We start from the raw sequence: 19,595 nt of genomic DNA, 5'->3' as shown, positions 1-19,595 counted from the left end.
TTGTGTTACATAAGGATATGTGAAAACGGTCAGTATTGCGGAGGGGGCACATATTCAAATTTCAAAACTAGATGAAATTCAGATTTCCTGGGAAATAGTTAAAGAATGAGAAGTGGGCTCTCCTTCTTTGGAGGTTTTTAAGCAGAGGCTAGATGGCCATCTGACAGCAACGCTGATTCTGTGAACCATCAGGGCTTAGTTCTCGTGACCCCTTCCTACATGCCCTGGATAAGGCTGATCGCCAGGGGTCAGGTAGCAATTTTCCCCAGGCCAGTTTGGCCAGGGATCCTGACAGTGTTTTGCCATCTTCTGGGCATGGAGCAGGGGTCACTGGGTAGCTGTGAATTTCCTGCATTGTGCAGGGGGTTGGACTAGATGACCCTGGAGATCCCTTCCAACCCTATGATTCTATGATTCTAAATGGTTGCTAAGTTGATCGAAAGCCTAAAAGTGGGGTGGTGGGAATCTTTAAAAAGGCAAAGCTAATAAAGACCTGGCACATTCTGTCCCAGCTACCACGCTCCTAATAATTCACACTGAGTGCTGAGAATGAGAAGGAATTTCTCACGATAGGCCTAATGAGGAAGTTGTGCTTCTAACTCCGCTCCTCCTGCCATGCTCAAAATCATACCCTCTCTGACTCATGTGCAGGGGAGGGACTTCCCAGAGGCCTAATGAAGAAGTTTATTTTTAACTCGCTTCCCACTGCGATGCACCTGGCTATTAGTTACGACAGGAGGCCTGTTCACCGCAAGGCAGACTCCCATATGCAGAACACCATTAGCCTCTGTTCCCAGCCCTAGGAAAGAGCGGGGCCACTGAATCTCACGATGGGAGTTATGCCAGGCCTCCCATTTCTAAGCAAGGACTGTGTTCATCACAACACAGGGGACCTAAAGAACTCCATTCAGGTCTGCGGGGATTTCTGCACACTGGAGTTGCCAGCACATAGCTAGCAACCAGTGGGAGACTCACCCAGTGTGTGTATGTGTGTGTGGGGAGGGGGAGGTATTCCTGGCATTGTAATGATATCAAGGTTTGCAAGCAAGCAGGTGGGCCTGGAGTTCTCCCAGAATTACAACTGATTTCCAGATGACAGAGATCAGTTCCCCTGGAGTAAATGGCTGCTTTTGATAGTGGGCTCTATGGCATTGAACCCTGCTGAGGTCCCTCTCCTCCCCAAACCCCACCCTCTTCAGGCTCCCAAATCTCCAGGAATTTCCCAAACCAGAGATGGCAACCCCAGGGGTGACATGGTTGCATCACTTCTGATTGCCGCAAAAAGACATCATTGTGATGCCAATGAACACATCCCCCTGCCATCTTTCTCCTGTTGCCAAGCCTAGCAGTGGTGGGAATAGGCAACCAGGAGGGGGGGGTAGGGTTGCCTAGTGCCTTCTCTCTGTGTTGTCGTGCATGCGCGTTCCCAGCACTTATGTGATTACGTCACTTCAGGGCTGGCTGCAGATGTGCTCCTATGCTTTGTGCAGGGCTAATTCCGACCCTTTGGGGGCCAAAATTGGCCCCAGTGAAGCGTGAGAGCATGCCCATAGCCAGCGCAATGACATCAGTTCAGGAAGTGACATCGTCACGCCCCACTGAGAACGCGTTTGGTAGGGCTGCCAGCCTCCAGGTGGTACAGGAAAGGAAAACCTTACTAGGAGGAATGTAATTGCACTACTCAGCAATATAAACAAAAAGAATCGTTTATCAAAGTTAAAGTGCCTAAGTGCTAATTTTCTAGAACCGTTCATGACTGAAGATACGAGCGCATGACTGAAGATACGAGCACCACTTTCCAGGTTGTAAGAATGAGTTCTTAATGAAATGGCAACTGATACTGTGGACTAGACCCATGCCCTTGAGGAAGTCCATTGTTGGACGAAAAGTGTGTGATCTAATAGCCGGCCCCAGTTTGGGCTTGGAAGATTTTGCCACCGTCCACTGGAACATCTGTGAAAAGAATTAAAGAGACAGCATTTAAGAACTGGATACAAGATTCTCTACATTTATAAAGGACTTACCCGCTGGATAACTTTTGGACACTCTTGGAATTGTCACATATTGGGGTGAACTGTGTGTTGTTCATCCCTTGTTGAATGTACTGAGATTGAATGCTTGTACTATGATAAATTGTATAGGAACGGTTCTAGAAAATTAGCACTTGGGCACTTTAACTTTGATAAACGATTCTTTTTGTTTATATGGTTGAGTAGTGCAATTACATTCCTCCTGGTAAGGTTTTCCTTCCCTGTTGCACACTGTTATCACTGGCAGAGCCATCCTGGCTGGAGATCTCCTGGAATTACAACTGATCTCTGGTCCAAAGAGATCAGTTCCCCTGGAAAAAAATGGCTGCTTTGGAGGGTGGACTCTATGGCATTATTCCATTCGGAGGCCCCTCCCCTCTCCAAACCCTGCCCTCTCCAGGCTCTGCTCCCCAAATCTCCAGAAATTTCCCAACCTGGACCTGGCAACCCTAGCGTTCAGTGATCTCCAGAAGGCTGCCACCTTCCAATGAGGCAAACCTCTGGAAGACTGCCCGCCATTAGCAGGCAACTCTAAAGCCTAGGACAGGAGGAGTCCTGCTGAAGTGGGAGACCTAGTATCCCTGCTCTGCACACAATTCTGGGCATGTAGGAGAAGAGTAGACCTGCCCTATTCCATTGTAGCAAAATAGTAAAATAGATAATATTTTCAAAATCAACAGTCTAACTTTATACTAATCTGGGGATTTAAAGAATCAGAGTGGAATAAAGCATGGTCTCTCTTCACGTCCCCCATATCCCACAATAATATATAATCACTAGAGCATTTAAAGAAGGGATAATTTACAGTGATAATAATAACTGTTGGTTTGTTTCAATATTTTTAGTCCACTGGTTTCCCCAGAGTAGGGTTGCAGGCAACCTCTGGCAGTTTACTACCTCCTACTGATTGCTGGCAGATCAGTTGGCAAGAGGGCAAACCTCGGGAGTTTGCTCGCTACCGGCGGGCATCTGGGAATCCCACCCCAGGGAGGCCCAAAGCAGCTTATAGGAGGAAAAGATTCCAGTTACCTTTTTTAAAAAACCCAGATCTTAGTATTTTCGGGTCTGGCAAGATGATTTTTCCGGATCCCAGGTTATGAGCCTAGGCCAAGAACCAATTCAGAGACAACTGATGTGTTGTTTCTGGCCTCTGATGAGAGGGTAGGGACTAGGAGGAAATCATCCTAGATGGACCTCGGTTGCTGCCACCCTGCAGGTAGGGCTGCCAGGTGCTTGCCAGTGGCGGGCAAACTCCTGAGGGGGTTGCCTCCTTGCCCACCAATCCGCACGCAAAGGAGCTCCACATTGCTGCCAGGTCCCTCCCTCTCCCAGAAGGAGGGTGTAGGGACCTGGCAACCCTACCTGCAGGATCTGCCTCCTTTAGTTCGTACCTCCTCTTTGGGTTCTCTAGGGTTGCCAACTCCAGGTTGGGAATTTCCTGGAGATTTGGGGATGGAGTCTGGGGAGGATAGCATTTGAGAAGGAGTGGGAGCTCAGTGCCATATAATGCCATAGAATCCACTCTCTGAGAGCCGAACCACAAGAGACGAGTTTCACGTAGTGGGTCAGTGCAAGTTTACCTGGGAAGTGTAGGAGACTCCTTCCTCTCTCCTTCCCTTCTCTGTGAGAGCCACATGCCAGCTTCAGGCTCCCCTTGCTTGCTGAAGATCCGGAAGAAGCCAGCAGCAGCATACTTTGTCCAGGCACAAGCCTGCCAGACGTGAGGGCCTCCAAAGACCGTTCGGGGCGGGCAGCTGCTGCTCTTTTTCAGGGTGCCCTGCATCCAGCAAGCTGCCTGCCTACCCTTGAGGAGCTTCTCTGGAGATAGCCACCGCATCGGCGAGGACATGTCAGAGCAGCAGCAGCTGGAGCTTCGCTGACACGCCGGAGCAGCTTCTCAGGGGCGGATAAGCAGCCTGCCAGACACAGGGCGCCCTAGGAGAGAGCAGCAGCTGCCCATCCCAAACAGTCTTTGGGGGCCTTCGTGTCCGGCGGGTTTGTGCCTGGACGAAGTATGCTGCTGCTGGCTTTCTCCATTTCTTCAGCAAGCAAGGGGAGCCTGAAGCTGGCATGCGGCTCTCACAGAGAGGGGAAGGAGAGGGGAAGGAGTTTTCTACACTTCCCAGGTAAACTTGCGCTGACCCACCGTGTGAAACTTGTCTCTTGTGGTTCGACTCTAAAAAGTTGCCATTTCTACCAGGAGAACTGGTCTCTGCCATCTAGAGGTCAGTTGTAATTCCAGGAGAACTCCAAGCTCCACCCACAGGTTGACAACCCTAGAACTGTTCTCTGAAGCTGCATACATTTTATATTAGGGCTAGAAAGTTAGAATGCAATCCATTTACAGACTGCTGGCTCATCCTTTTATATTTTCAAATTATTTCTGTTTAGAAATTTCGTGTCTGTATATGTAATTTATGGAAAAAATTTAAAAAGCACCACTTTCGAAGAACAAAAAGAGAAAAATTACAAACAAATTACAGAGGCCTGATCCTGTCAAAGTGAAGCATAATAATTTCAGCAGAAGAGTTAAAACAGGTGGCCAAATCCTTCTCATCAAAATCAGTGGGATTTTAAATGTGCTGAACTACAGCTGGATCACACCCAGAGATTTTAGCTTGCTCGGCTCAAGAAAATAAGCTTGATAATCAGAAAGTGCTAAAATTCTGGTCTTGTGGGGAGGGAACTCTGGAAAACAGACTTGCTCAGCACACTTTGAAATCTCATAATATGGAATGCGTTTGCCTGTCACTGGCAATCTATGTTTTCCAAGCCATTACTTTGCTTTTTGGTCCTGAAATCCCCGGCAGCATAGTTCTTTGTGACTGCAAGGTGGCTTGGTACTTGCAGTCTTTCTTGAGGGTAGGCTATGGGCTTTTTACCACCAGAGAGAGCAACACATATCGCCACCTCACGACTCTTGGCTTATGGTTTACCCAGTATCTGTGGAATATAACTTCCCATAGCTTGACAGCCCCAATTCCCACCTGCTCCCCTGCCCAAAACCTCTCAGCGGCAATCAGTATGTGGAGCCTACTGAAGAAATAAGCAGTATGGGGATTTGTTGCAGGGATGCCATTTTCATCGGCAGCTCCGCATCTTGTCTAATGTGCACGTTCCCTCCTGAGAAATGGTGGGACCTGAATGATTATCGTTTTATTCATTGCCTCGTCTGTTTCCTTTTCTCTTTCATTGCTCCCCTCAGTGCCTGCAGAACTCATTGGCCAGGAGGTGAGGTAAGGAAACTTTTTATTCTCAACCTCTCAGGGCTGATTCAAACATGTGTGTTCTTTGCTCAACACATCTATGCCTCTCAGCTGAACAAGGGAATAATTCCTATTTAGAGCAACTGCATCTGAAGAAAGGTGCACACTCTTTCACACATCATCATCATTCCTGGATGTTAGTTATCAAGGGCTCTATCTAAATAACGCTGTCATGATCCTGGGCCTAAGGCTGAGGAATGATTGGCCCGTGGGCCTCAAAAAAGCCTCTCTAGTTCCACAAAGGCCTGAGGCCTTGTGTAAATTTTCCAATAGGCCTACAGCTCCCCAAGCGCCCTCAAAGCCTTATGATTGGGCTGAGGAAAAACAGAGGGAAGAGCAGAAGCCAATCACTTGTGGGAGGCGGGGCTTTGATGACAGTTGCCAGGTTCGGGTTGGGAAACTTATGGTGATTTGGGGGGCGGAGCCTGAAGAAGGTAAATTTGGGTCCTCAGCAGGCTATAGCGCCATAAAGCCCACCCACCGAAGCAGCCATCTATCTAAATTATGCTGTCATGATCCTGGGCCTAAGGCTGAAGAAGGAGCAGCCTGTGGGCCCCAAAACAGCTTATGCAAAGGCCTGAGGCCTTGTGTAAATTTTCCAATAGGCCTACAGCGCCCTCGAAGCCTTATAATTGGGCTGAGAAAAAAGCGGGGGGGGGGGGAGCAGAAGCCAATCACTAGCGGGGAGGCGGGGCTTTGACTAGTGTTGCCAGGTTTGAGTTGGGAAATTCCTGGGATTTGGGGGATGGAGCCTGGAGAGGGTGGGGTTAGGGGAAGTGGCTTAATAGAGTATATGCCACAGAGTCCACCTTCCAAGCCTTATGATTGGGCTGAGGAAAAACAGAGGGAAAAGCAGAAGCCAATCACTGGTGGAGAAGCGGCGCTTTGACAGAGAGCATATAAGGCCTTGCACAGAGAAGTAGGGGGTTCCCGTCCTGGAGGCAAGCAGTTCTAAGTTGGCTTGTGGGGTGAGTTGATCCCTTGCTCCTTGTGTGGTTGAGTCTGGTAGGGTTAGGGTTGCCAGCTCCAAGTTGGGAAATTCCTGGAGACCTGGGGGGAGAAACCTGGAGAAAGTGGGTTATGGGGAGGGATGAGACCTTGGCATGGCGTAATTCCATAGAGTCCACCCCCAAAGTAGGCGTTTTCTCCAGGTGAACTGTTCTCTGTGGCCTGGAGACCAGTTGTAATTCCGGGAGATCTCCAGCTGCTACCTGGAGGCTGGCAACCCTAGGTAGGGTTGCCAATCCCCTGGTGGAGGCGGGAGAATTCCCCGCCTCCGTCCACCCTCCAGCCCCCGCTTACTTCGCTCGTGGAAGGAATGTGCCTCTTGGGTGCGGTCCTGGGCTGCGCAGCGCAGCGCACTCTTGAGTGCCACAGCAGCCCACTTTGGGCCTGTATCAGGCCACTGTGGAGCACAGTAGCACTTGTACGCACCGCAGCAGCCTGATCCATCCTGATTCAGACCCAAATGGGGCCACGGCAGAGTGCAGCAGCAGAATCAGGCCCAAATCGCCCCCCTGCAGGCAGGATCAGCCCAATTCAGTCCCCTGAAGAAGCAAGAGTGCTCCCAGGGTTGCACGTGGTCTGCATGATGACGTCACCTCCCAAAAGTGATGTCATCGCGCAGGCTGGAAGCTTGCATGCGCTTACCTCCTCTAGAGTCTGGCCTCCCAGGAACAGGTATTGAAACTGAGTAGGAACTAAGCAATGCAGTCGCATCAGGAAGCTTTGTCGTTGCTTCCTTGCCAGCTTCTTTCTTTGTGAATTTTACCCTGTATTCATTCTACCCCATTGTTATAACTTTCCTCCTATTTGCTTACTTGCTATAACATTTGGTGAATAAACTGTTTCTTGTTCACTGTCTCTGGGTTCTTCACCTCTGATGGGGGTGGGGATCTCTCGTTTCCATTCCCCACCACCACATACATGGCCGGTGGGGACGGGAAAGGTGTAGAGAACAAGCCTTAGAGCTCTGGAGTACTAGGGAGAGCTTCCTTGTCATGATATCATTTCCAGTGCAACAAGGAAATGAAGGCCCCAGTGCAGGGCTGATTTGATTTGTTTGGGGGGGGCTTCACTTCCTTGTCGCATCAAGAATGAGTCCACAAGGTAAGTTCCCCATGTACGCACCCTGCCACAATCTCCCTATGTCCCAGTTTGGTCCCAGGGGACCTGGCGAATCATTCCTCAAATTCAGCCATACTAAAGTGGGGGTTGCCTGGGGGCAGAGAGGTTGCTCTGGGCCTTCTCTAGTAAAGCCAAAGAACCAGAGTGGTGGCAGTTGGTTTAAGGCCCTTGCCTGTTCCAGGTCTGAAGAGGGCAGGTGAAAAGAAGGAATGTGTGTGAGAAAGGAGAAATCCTGAGAAGGGATATCCCATGTGTGGCAAAGCTGCTGAGCCCCACACCATTCCATGACAAAGGCATATTTTTATCCTACTCTGCATCTAAGGAGCTCAGGGTAGTGTATACATTCTTCATTTTATCTTCACAACAACCCCAGGAGGTAGGTTAAGAATCAGGGACTGGCCCAGTATCTCCCAGTGTGCGTTTTGCAGAAGAGTGGAGATTTGAATCCGAGTCACTCAGATGACATTTTAAAATCTGCCACTTTAAAGGCTGGCACTTTTAGCGCTCCACGTGCACATATATATGATCTCTTGATTAGATCAGAGTAAAGACCAGAGCTTGAATCTGATGGATCTCTTCCTGGAGCGGAGGCAAACGTCCTCTGGTGCAAGGAGCTTTGCTATGCTGCAAGAGCAGGGCCAGCTCCAGCGTCGCTGGCACCTGAGGCAGCTTAAGGGCTGCCGCTGCGCATGCACGCCAGACTGCGTGATGATGTCACTGCATGTGATGTCATCACACAGGGCTGGGTGCGTGCACGGGGGGCCTTCCAGCCCTCCCGATCAGTTGCTCTGCGGGCCAGACGCAGCCAGCCGCCCTGGTGGCCGGCTGTGCTTGGCCCGCAGAGCAACTGAACAGGAGGCTGCCCGCTCAGCTGCCCCACGCTGCCGCCGCCAGCACTCGCTCCTGGTTGGACGCAGCAGCTGCGGGCCAGATGCGGCCGGCAGCCGGGGTGGCATGCAGCTGTGTGCATCCTCCTAGATGCTCCAAGTGCCGCCCCAGCCTCCTGCTGCACCTGGCCCGCAGCTGTGTGCTGGCGGTGGCACACAGCAAATGGGCGGGAGGGCTGGGAGGCTGCCCACTCAGTGGCCCCGTGCTGCCACCGCTAGCATGCACTCCTGGCTGGGCGCAGCAGCACAGGGCAATTGAGCTCCGTGGTGCACGCCCCCGCCCCCAAGCCAGCGCCCCCTCTGGCGCCTTAACGTCCGAGGCACCTGCTGGGTCAGCCTCAATGGGCGGGCCGGCCAAGTGCAAGACGCTTGAAGAGTGGACAGCTCAGGAACCAAAAATGCGTGGAGCTGTCCTTTAGGAAGCCAGACAGTCACAAGGTCACCCACAAAAGGCAATGGTAGATTTGGGCCATGACACACCAGCTCCCCCTCCCCACAAGTGGGTCAACCACCTATTCCTCTCAGTCTCTTGGCCTTCGACAGCCTCGACACCGAATTGTTCAGTGGGCGTGCCGTGCTCTTTAATGCGTTCCCTGCCACCGAGGCGCCGAGAGAGAAATCGAGGAAACCTTCGAAGGCCGTAACACAGCTCTGAACTCAAGAGCATCTAAATTATAGGCTTGCCAAGCCGGCGAGCGCTATTAGAAACATGCCGAGAGCACTGAGGTTCCAGCGAGGAGTGCGCTGTAGCCCAGTGCAAATGACAGAGGCTGCTTTTCTTCTCCCCTTTGATTAGCAAACCTCTTGCATCAAAGAGTAATTGGACCCGATGTGACCCAGCTTCCTGGGGTGTTTCTGCTCCTACAGCCTGCTGTTTCTCTCAAGATGCTGGTTTAGAGAACGGCAGGCATACCGCTCGTCTCCGTTTTATCGCTGAACACATGAGCGGAGGTGGTAATTGAAGCCGGTGACATCTTGGGGGGGGGGGGGCGGCTCAGAGGGCTGAACTCAGCCATCAGCCGCAGCTGTCCTTTAATTGCCTGATTAACTGGACGATTAATCGACTAATTGAAGCTTGGGCTGTGTCTGCATCCAAAAAAAAAAAAGGAGGCCTTGGGAAAGGAAAGTAGGGAGGAACACAGTCAGAACGACAGCCGAAGGTGTGGCAAGGGCTAGGAAGAAACGGGACGAGGACCTGGGCTACTGGTGCAGCAGAATGAGTTGGTAGAATTCACTACAAGTGGTGTGGACTGTACTATCGCAGACTGCAGGAGAGGAGTGCCATTTTGAAATGTTTCCCAGTGTTTTGCAAAACGAAGTCTTTCTGCAAATAAAAAGCTAATGGGTCAGGCAGATATCCATTCCCTGCTGTGCTAGTGGTCTCCTTGCAGGGAATTTTTTAAACATCGGGAATCACTGAAAAATATAATTTCCCCACTTGCATTCTGAGGTGATAGGGTCCATTTTGCCACTGCCACCACATCCTGTTCTGCTGCATGGATGGAGCGAGGGTGTTTTTTGCCACTCAGCAGCCAGCAACACTATAGGAACTTTTTCTTACACCAAAACCAATTTATTAGAGCCAAAACAGACGAGATGCCTGACGCATGAAAGACACTCGTCAGTTTCCCGCAAGGTTCCATGGGAAGTGTAGTGAGAAATAACCCCTGCCCAGAAGAAGAGGGAGAGATTCTTTCTCTAGGCATCTCGCCTAGTCCGCTCGGCTCCCTCTCACCGCTGCTAGCTCTCCTTGCTCCCCTAAAAGCACTCACAGCCAGAGGAGGCTGAGCGTGCAGAGAGAGGGAGCCAATTGTGCCAGCAGCAGTCAGAGAGAGCTGGCAGCGGCGATAGGCTCCTGGTCCCTCTTGCCCCTGCCAACGCGCTCCTCTTGCTCCCCTAAATGCACTCAGCAGCCAGGGGGAGCTGAGCCGAGCACACTGGCACAGACGAGAGGGACAAGGAACCTATTGCCACTGCCAGATCCCTCTGACCGCCCGCCAGCACAATCGGTTCCCGCTCATCACCACCGCCTGCATGCTAGGCTTCCTCTAGCTATGGAGTGCTTTTAGTATAGAAAAGGGAGCTGGCGGCAGCAAGAGGGAGCTGAGCGGACTAGACAAGATACCTAGAGAAAGAACCTCTGCCAGGGAGAAGAGGGATTCTCCCCCTCTTCTCCCTGGCAGGGGTTCTTTCTCACTACATTTCCCATGGAAACTTGCGGGAAACTGATGACCATCCTCCACGAAACAAGCGTCTTGTCTGTTTTGGCTCTCTCTGCCATATATAACCTGGAAGAAATGGGGGAGAGAGCAAGGGTGGGTGGAGGAGGAGAGGGAATGGGACAGTAAATGGAAGGACAGGTAAGGTGAAGACAGGGTGGTTCTGGAAAAAGTTTGTTAAGAAAACCAAGCCTGGAAGTTAGACTTGAAGGAAGAGTTCTGGGAGCTACCACCCATTCACGATGTTTCTTCTTCAAGAGCTGCTTCCTGGAGGCTTCTGACTGACCACTGTTTTAAAACAAGATGCTGGACTGGATAAACCTTTGGTTTAACCAAGCACGGCTCTTATATTCCAAGAGCCTGGCAACTGGCAGGAGGCGTGGGGTTCGGGACATTGTAACAGGGTGGCAGTGTAAGCATGAGAACATCAGTTCTGGGAGAAACCTGGAAGTGACGATGGGTAGCCCTGGGAATCACTGGAAATTCTATGGTAAAATCATAGAGTTTCTGGTGATTCCTAGAGCTACCCACCAGCTCTTCTGGGTTTTTCCTAGAAGTGATGTTGTCGTACCTCTGGTGACGCCAGTTTTTTTTTTAAAAAAAATAATTCCCCACCACCATTCCAAGCCACAGGATCTTGGCGCATGGAATTCCCTACTCCCACGGAGGAGTTCTCCACCAGGGAATTTATAAAACTTCTGTCCTTTGCTTTTTGTTGTTTTTTGGAGAGGGGTTGTGTTTTGCTGCTTCTTGAAGGGAGGACAGGATAAAAGTGGGTGGGTGGGTGGATGGACTACCTTTGATTGAGTCAGGTCATTGGACTGCTACCAATATCCTTTGATGGATGGCAGATCTGTGTTTGCTGCTTGAGATTTTTTTCCCCCAGCTAACAATGTCAGAGACTGAATTTGGCACTCTGTGCACAGTGTATTCTAAGGTTGCCAGGTCCCCTTACCCCCCTGGTAGGAGACCTGGCACTTGCCTTCTTCTTGATCTCTTCATGTTCTTCTCGCACACACACAGCACGCACTGCCCCATGGCTGCATGGTGACATCACTTACAGTGACGGCACTTCTGGTGATGTCATCTCGCAGGCACACATGCATCACAGCAAGCCCATTTGGGCCTCCAACAGGCCCAGTTCAGCACATTTGGGTCCCAAATCGGCCCCCTGCAAAGCGTGGGAGCGCTCCTGGTGTGGTGCAATGCTGCCACTCTCAGGAGTGATGCCATCACACCACACCGGCAATGAGCCCAGGAAGCCCATTCCCGCACCTTTCCCCCCACCAGCCAGGTAAGTGGTGGCGGGGGGCAGGGGGCGAAAGTGGGGCATCCTCCGCCTCCACTGGGGAAATAGGATCCCTAGTGCATTCCCAGTGAGCTGCAGTTCCCAGCCAGTAACCACCCTCCACCAATCAAGCTGAAATGGTGGATGCAATAGTCCACTGAGTATGGGCATAACCTCTTTCCTAAAAGGGGGGAGTATTTATTTATTTAACAAAAGTTATATCCTGCCTTACTGTCCTCACAAAGGCCACCAAAGGCCACCAAGATGGCTAACAGGTTAAAATATGTACAATAAAATCTCGTTTTAAAAGCGTTAAAACTAACCGTAGAACACATCATTGAAACCATTTCAACCAGAGCTAAAATAGATGCAAAGACATAAAAAAAGGTTGGGCAGGAAGGAGAGGTCATTAAGTGAATGCTGAGCAAAACAAATTACTCTTCGAGCCAAGCTACAAGTGACGCCTGACGCAGGTTGGACACTTTTCAGCTTCCCTCAAGTTCTGATGGGAAATGTAGGCATCCTGGTCTTGCAGCTGTAATGGAGAGCCAAGCTGTAAAACCAGGATGCCTACATTTCCCATCAGAACTTGAGGTAAGCTGACAAGTGTCCAACCTGTGTAAGGCGTCACTTGTAGCTTGGCTCTTTGATGCAAGAGGTGTGTTAATCAAAGGGGCAGAATATATCTGTCTACAATGATCTCCATGAAACTTCACAGAGGAAGCCAGGGAAACTGGGCATCCTCCAAACCCAATTCCTGCCCCTGGCATGCTTGGGCTGCTTGCTTGCTTTTAGCTACCCGTATACCAGACCCCAGCCAGTTCATCCCCTCAATAGTTGATGTTTCTCTACACAGGTGCAAAGTGATTTGTAGCACAGCAGAAAGTTTTATTTCATTTCAGCTTGAAACCAAAAAACAACAACAAAATCATGGAGCATGTAGTTCCATAGGAGAAGGCACCAGAGTCTGCGTCTGCTGATTGGCTACCACTAATGAGAGACAGCTTTGAGGGTCAGGAGGACAAGGTTTGAGTGTGGAGTGTGGAAAGGAGGACAGAGACAGAAATAGCAGAGTATCACCCTGGTTTTCAGTTTGATTTTGGAAATCTGTCAGTCACTACTTGATCTGCCTGCTAGGTGAAGATAGGCCTCCTATTAGCAGGGGCATTGATTGAGAGGCGGTGTGGTGTAGTGGTTAGAGTGTTGGACCCATGCTCTAATTCTGCCAGGGAAGCTTGCTGGGTGATCTTGGGCCAGCCACTCCATCTGAGCCTCACCTGCATGGTTGTTGTGAAGGTAAAATGGAAAAGAAGAGAATGTTGTAAGCCACTTTGGGTCTCCCCTGGGGAGAAAGGCAAGGTATGAATGCAGGCATCTAATGGGCAACATGGTGATATGGGGAAGTCAGCAAGGATTTGTGCCCAACAGGTCCTGCCAGACCGACCTCATCTCCTCCTGTGACCGAGTGACAGGAATACTGGGTTGCAGGAACGCTGTCGATGGAGGTTATCTGGATTTCAGTAAAGCTTTTGACAAGTTTCATCATGATGTTCTGATGGGTAAACTGGTGGACTGTGGACTGGACTCTAGGATGGTTAGACAGCTAGGGAACTGGCTGGATAACGGCACCCAAAGAGTAGTAGTTGTCAATGGCATCACATCTGATTGGAGGGAAGTGCTGTCAAAATAAAAAAAACTCAAAGTAACCGGAAACTCACTGGCACATGTGTACGGGCTGCTGTGCCCTTTAACAGGAGGTGAGTCCGCAGTTTTTTCTGACAGGTTTACACCTGATCATTTAGCTGGGTTGCAGCTAGATTGCATCAGCCTTGGGCTGAGTGGCTGACTCTACCTCTCCCTATAGGCTGGTAGACAGTTAAAGGTCCAGCCACAGGTCTGTTTTTTGCTGATCTGCTCAGCTTGGTGCCTGGTGCAAACCTTTGTCACTCTACACGAGAAAAACTTGGCTACTTGTGGACTTGACCTAAGGACTGGACTCTGGATTCGCTCTCTCATTCTGTCAGGCTGTGACTCTGCTAGTTGCTGAGCGCATTTTTGCACTTGTAAATATGGACTTGTAAATACACCATCTGCACTACTTCTCACAACGTCTTGGCTCCAGTGTTTTTTGTTGTTGGGCTAAGCGGGGCGCTTGGAAGCACTAATTACAGATGATTTTCCATCAAGTGCCCAGTGAGGTGCCCCAGGGCTCGTTTCTGGGCCCAGCGCGTTTCAGTTTTTTTTTTTAAAAATGATCTGGACAAGGGTGTGAAGGGATTCCTCATTAAATCTGCAGATGACGCAAACTGGGAGGAGTAGCAAAAGAGATAGAGGCCGTCGTCACACGGGCTTTTATTCCGTTAAATATGCAGCATGTAGCGTTACAATCGCTGTTGTTACATGACGCATTTTTCTGTCAGATTTCGTCCTCCTTGCGCTTCCAGCTGTTCACACCATGGCGCTCTGTGCCGGCATATCGAGCAGGCACAGATAAAACTCCTCCTTTTTTTAAAAAAAAATTTTCCGTTTAATTGCGTTATAGCGTTATAGCGAAATAACAATGAAAAACCTTGATGATAGCCCAACCTCTAACGAGCTTGATAGGCGGGCCAAGTTTTCCCGCTCATTGACCAGCCACATCATTGGATGAAAATGTTTATCTGGCGAATTTTGACTTCCATAAAGATCCCATCGTCCAGAGAAAAATCCCTGTCTGACGTGATCCCCCAATGAATCTGTATTTTACCACGTCGTAATAGCGACATAAGGTCAATTTTTTTAAAAAAAAATTACACCGCTGTATGGGAGGGGCAAAATGTCGTGCGTGGCGAGATAACCCGTTATGAGGCGGTATGAATCGCTGCTGGGTGATCGCACGGATACTGATTACAGCGCGAAAAATGAGTGAGAAATAGAAATCAGACACTCGCAACAGTGACGGAATAAGGTGGGTTTTTGCAGGGAAAGAGCGCCATTTTAGCGCTAAATAAAAGCCCGTGTGACGACGGCCAGAATTCAATGAGATCTGAACATGCTGGGAAAGTGGGCAGATTTGAATAAGATGCGATTTAACAAAGATAAGCGCTGGGTTCTGCACCTGGGTAACAAAAATGCAGATCATGTATACTGGATAGAGCATACACTTCTGAGCAGCAGTGTGCGTGAACAAGGACTTGGGATACGGGAGGATGGGAAGCTAAATATAAGCAGTCAGTGTGATGCAGCAGCAAAAAAGGCAAATGCAATCTTCAAGTGTATCAGCAAAGGCATAACAGCCAAATCACAGGATGTCATTGTCACACTATATACTGCGTTGGTCAGTCCTCACTTGGGAGTATTGTGTGCAGTTCTGGAGGCCTCACTTTGTAGACAAATGAGAATGGGTGCAGAGGAGACCAACCAGGATGAACAAGGTCTTGGAGATCAAGCCCTATGGGGCAAGACTGAGGGAGCTGGGGATGTTCAGTTTGGAGAAGAGGAAGTTGAGGGGAGACCTGATTGCTCTCTTTAAGTATTTAAAAGGCTGTCACTTAGGGGAGGGAACAGAGCTGTTTCTGTTGGTAACAGAGGATAGGACTCGAAACAAGAGGAAAGGTACCAGCTGGACATTAGGAAAAACCTTTTCACGTTAAGAGTAATCTAGCAGTGGAATCAGCTGCCTTGAGATGTGGTGGGTTCCCCCTCATTGGCAGTCTTCAAGGGGTGAATACTTGTTGGGGATGCTTTAGGCTGTCCCTGCATTGGGCAGGGGGTTGGACTAGATGACCTTTAAGACCCCTTCCAACTCTATGATTCTATGAAATAAATGACAATAAGTAGCATTTTTGGTTTTTAAAAAGATGTTGGTACTTATTTGCATGGTTGTAAAGATTTCCACCAACACACACACACACTGGCGCAGGACTTGGAAGAGCTGTCAAAAAGGTACAGGAAAAGGTACAGAAAAAAAAGCCCTGATAATAAATATTGGATTCATACCCCCACCTTTCTGCCCAGCAAAGCCCCAAAGTCAGCTTGATCTAGACTCCATTGGAATTTGGCTGGAGGGGGAGGATATAGAAGCCCCACTGCATTCCCGTTCCCAGGGCTCATTTTGAGGGGGAACGCGCAGGAATGCAGTTCCGGCAGTTCCCCAAAGAGGTCACATGACAGGTGGCCCCACCTACCTGACTCAGCCATTTTGGGCCCGTTTCAGACTGGATTGGAGCCGAAATGGCCCGGATCAGGCCACTGATGGGTGATGGATCACTTTCCTGCTCAGCAGCGGCCTGATCCTGACCATTCTGGGCCACTTTTTGGCCATTTTCAGCCCCTTTTTGCCATTTTGGGCCCAATTTCAGCCCTGAATGGCCAGGATTGAGTCCAAAACAGCCAGGACAGGTGATGCCAGGGGGTGTGGCTTATGCAAGTCCATTATGCTAATGTCACACTTCCGGTGATGTCAAGGGACGTGGCATATGCTAATGAGTTATGCTAATGAGTTCCTCCAGCTCTTTTTCTATGAAATGACCCCTGCCCGTTCCCCTCCCCCCCAGGAATCCTTGCAATAAGCAACTTTCCTTCCATATTCCCCACCCATCAGTACATGAAGCTTTGGTTTGGAATCAAGATTCTAGCCCTCATTGCTGCAAAGAAAGTTTTGAAAGAATGCAGGTGGTTACTATTAGAGGAAACCAGAAAACAATTAAGATCACGTGAATCCATGCAGAGCAGTTGAAAATCAGTGCTAGCGGAATACATGAATGCTCATTTGGATTCAGTTCTGTCTGAAAGCTTCTATAGAGTTGCATGGGGGGGGGAAATCCACGTTTAATTGTGGGGGGGGGGCGTAATAAATAAATAAAAACCCCATCAGTAGGAGGTGAGTGCGGGAGTTGTCTGGCTTTAAAAGGCTTGCTCTTACACATGCAAATCTTTAATTAAACATACTCATAAAACTATAATGAACCATTCGTTTAATTAAATGGGGTGAGTCATTTCATTAATTTTTAGCAAACCGCAGCGCCGTTGCACTGCCCTCCCCTGTTGGAATTCAAAGGGAAGAGAAAAACTGTTTAAAGGAAATTATCTTTTCTTGGAAGGGGTGTCTTGATGGTTGCTTTGGTTTCAAAGGCACGCCAGCTTTTTTTTTTTTAAACTTCCCCCAAGTTTTATTGCAAAAAGATGGGTTTTTTGCTCCTTGAAATCACACCAGTGATTAACTTATCGATTTTCTTTCCCCTAAGCTGCCCCACTCCGGGATGTAACGGTTCGGGACACATACGTGGGAAGTATGCACGGCACAGGAGGTAAGCGTGATTACTTTCCACAGTACTAGCTCTACCATCAATGTCACAGTACTAGCTCTACCATCAATGTCATTGAAAGTAGGTCCCCTGATCTAGCTGGGGGCAGAAGGGCAGCCAGGTTAGGCCGCTGAAACCCACATTCAGCAATGAAAATATTGACTGCAGAAGAAGCTTTTCTGAGCTGAGGATGGACTACTCGGTCTGAGGAAGAGGTGGGCTCCGACTCAAAGTCTACCATGATAAATATCTTCATCTGTAAGATACTACAAGACTTTTTGTCAGCAAGGGAAGCCCATGCATGGAAGCAGATGTTGGAACTCACTGTGTATGCAGATGTGTACACAGTAGGGTTGCCAGACTCCAGGTAGTGGCTGGGGATCTCCCGGAATTACAACTGGTCTCCAGGCCACAGAGATCAGTTCACCTGGAGAAAATGGCTACTTTGCGGGGTGGGCTCTATGGAATTATGCCATGCCAAGGTCCTTTCCCTTCCCAAACCCCACTTTCTCCAGGTTTCACCTCCCCAGATCTCCAGGAATTTCCCAACTTGGAGCTGGCAACCCTAGTACACAGATGTAACTGGACTGCTGTGTACAGTTCCAGTTGCTCAGACAGCTTTTCATAGGTCCATCTTTAGAGTGAGAAAAGGTAACAGGAAAGGACAGTGGTGGTAGCTCTTGCAAATCATCTCGTTTTGAATATTCAAGTGTTCGTACAAAGTAGAACATTCTATGTTGTCAACAGGCAATTTTATCACACCTTTATGATGTTGCATAAATGATGTTTGGTCATATTTAAATGTGCTCAGTATTAGGCCATAAAACAAATGATTGCCTAAATCTGGATGGCCCAGGCCGTCCTCATCATCTCAGATCTCGGCTGCCAAGTAGGGTCAGCCCTGTTTAGTACTTGGATGAGAGACCAGGAAAAAAAAGTCTAGGGTTGCTATGCAGAGGCAAAGCCAGCTCTGTTTGTTTCTTACCTTGAAAACCTAAGGGGGGGTGGGCGCCAGGGCCGGATCGACGGGGGGGCAAGGGGGGGTAGTCTGCCCCTGGCGCCACTGCCACCCCGGGAACGCACGATCGGCAAGACAGGGGGTGTGCTTGTCGCGTGCCCCCTGTCCTGCGGAGCTGGCATTGGCAGCACGGTTGGCTGGAAGGCTGCCCGTGCTATTCGCCTACCCCGCAGGACAAGGGGCAGCCGGCTTGTCGCACGCCCCTTGTCCTGCTGGGCAGGCAAAAGGCAGCACGGGTGGCTGGGAGGCCGCCGGTGCCATTCGCCTGCCCCGCAGGACAAGGGGCGCGTGGCAAGCCGCCAGCCCCTTGTCCTGTGGGGCAGGCGAATGACGCGGGCGGCCTCCCAGCCACTCACGCTGCCGCCACCAGCTCTGCGGCGCACCAGGACAGCACACACCGCCTGCGAGATGACGTCATGGAACGACATCATCACGCAGTGCCAGGAGCAAGGGGCCGGACTTCGGTTGCCCTGGGTGCCGGCAACTGTAGATCCGGCCCTGCAGGGCACGTTACTTCATGTTGAGCTGGCTGTGACTTGATGGCACTTTACACACACCATTGATTTTGGTGTGCTGCTTTTGGGGGAGAAAGCATGGAGTACAAAAATTTTAAAGAAATGCACACTTGGTTTTTCCACCTGATGAAGCGAATAGTAGTTCTGTGGGGAGGAATTTCTGTTGGGGAAATGGAAGGGGGGAAGGACTACCTCCCTGGGCCCTAGCACCAAATGGTGAGTGCTTTGCACAGGCCCCCAATGTAGCAGGTAGTTTGGACCTGAAATAAACATTGTGACCTCTTAGACTAGAGATTGCCAACCTCCAGGTGGGGGTTGGCTCTCTCCCAGAAATAAAGCTATCTCCAGACTACAGAGGTCAGGGACCCCTAGAGAAAATGACAGCTTTGAAAGACCAACTCTGTGGCATCACATACCTGTGAGCTTTCCCCAGGGCTCTATTCCCAAATCTCCAATCCCAAGTGACGACCCTGTCCGGGGCCATTTCCACACTACTTACCTTCATCCGGAACGTCACAGAAAAAAACGCGGAAGACAGCATCTTCTCGCACGAGTTTTGCGCGACGTCACGCAAAACTCGTGCAAGAAGATGCTATCTTCCGCCTTTTTTTTGCGACGTTCCACAGTGTTCTGGATGAAGGTAAGTAGTGTGGAAACGGCCCAGGACCCATCAGATATAGGATCATAGAATCATAGGGTTGGAAGGTACCTCCAGGGTCATCTAGTCCAACCCCCTGCACAATGCAGGAAATTCACAACTACCTCCTCCCACACCCCCAGTGACCCCTGCTCCATGCCCAGAAGACGGCAAAACACCGTCAGGATCCCTAGCCAAACCGGCCTGGGGAAAATTGCTTCCTGAATCCTGACCCTAAAGTGGTGATCAGCCTTACGCTGAGCATGCAAGAAGGGGCCATGAGAACTAAGCACTGATGTAGCCCTTCCTGCCTTCCCTCCCTT

The 19,595-nt window shown here is 49.9% G+C and overlaps 1 protein-coding gene across 1 annotated transcript in view; it reads left to right on the top strand.

The window, feature by feature from the left end:
* Positions 1–19,595, top strand: part of MYT1 (myelin transcription factor 1) — a 124,135-nt gene that overhangs the window by 25,004 nt on the left and 79,536 nt on the right. The window contains exons 4-5 of the mRNA XM_054980464.1: positions 5,236–5,266; positions 17,043–17,105. Of these exons, the coding sequence (XP_054836439.1) occupies positions 5,236–5,266; positions 17,043–17,105 (94 nt within the window). The remainder of the gene's footprint in view (positions 1–5,235; positions 5,267–17,042; positions 17,106–19,595) is intronic.

Source organism: Eublepharis macularius, chromosome 5, assembly GCF_028583425.1.
Source record: "Eublepharis macularius isolate TG4126 chromosome 5, MPM_Emac_v1.0, whole genome shotgun sequence".
NCBI classification, from domain to species: domain Eukaryota; kingdom Metazoa; phylum Chordata; class Lepidosauria; order Squamata; family Eublepharidae; genus Eublepharis; species Eublepharis macularius.
The sequence above is the reverse complement of the archived record's forward strand: the minus strand, read 5'-3'. Positions and strand labels throughout refer to the sequence as shown.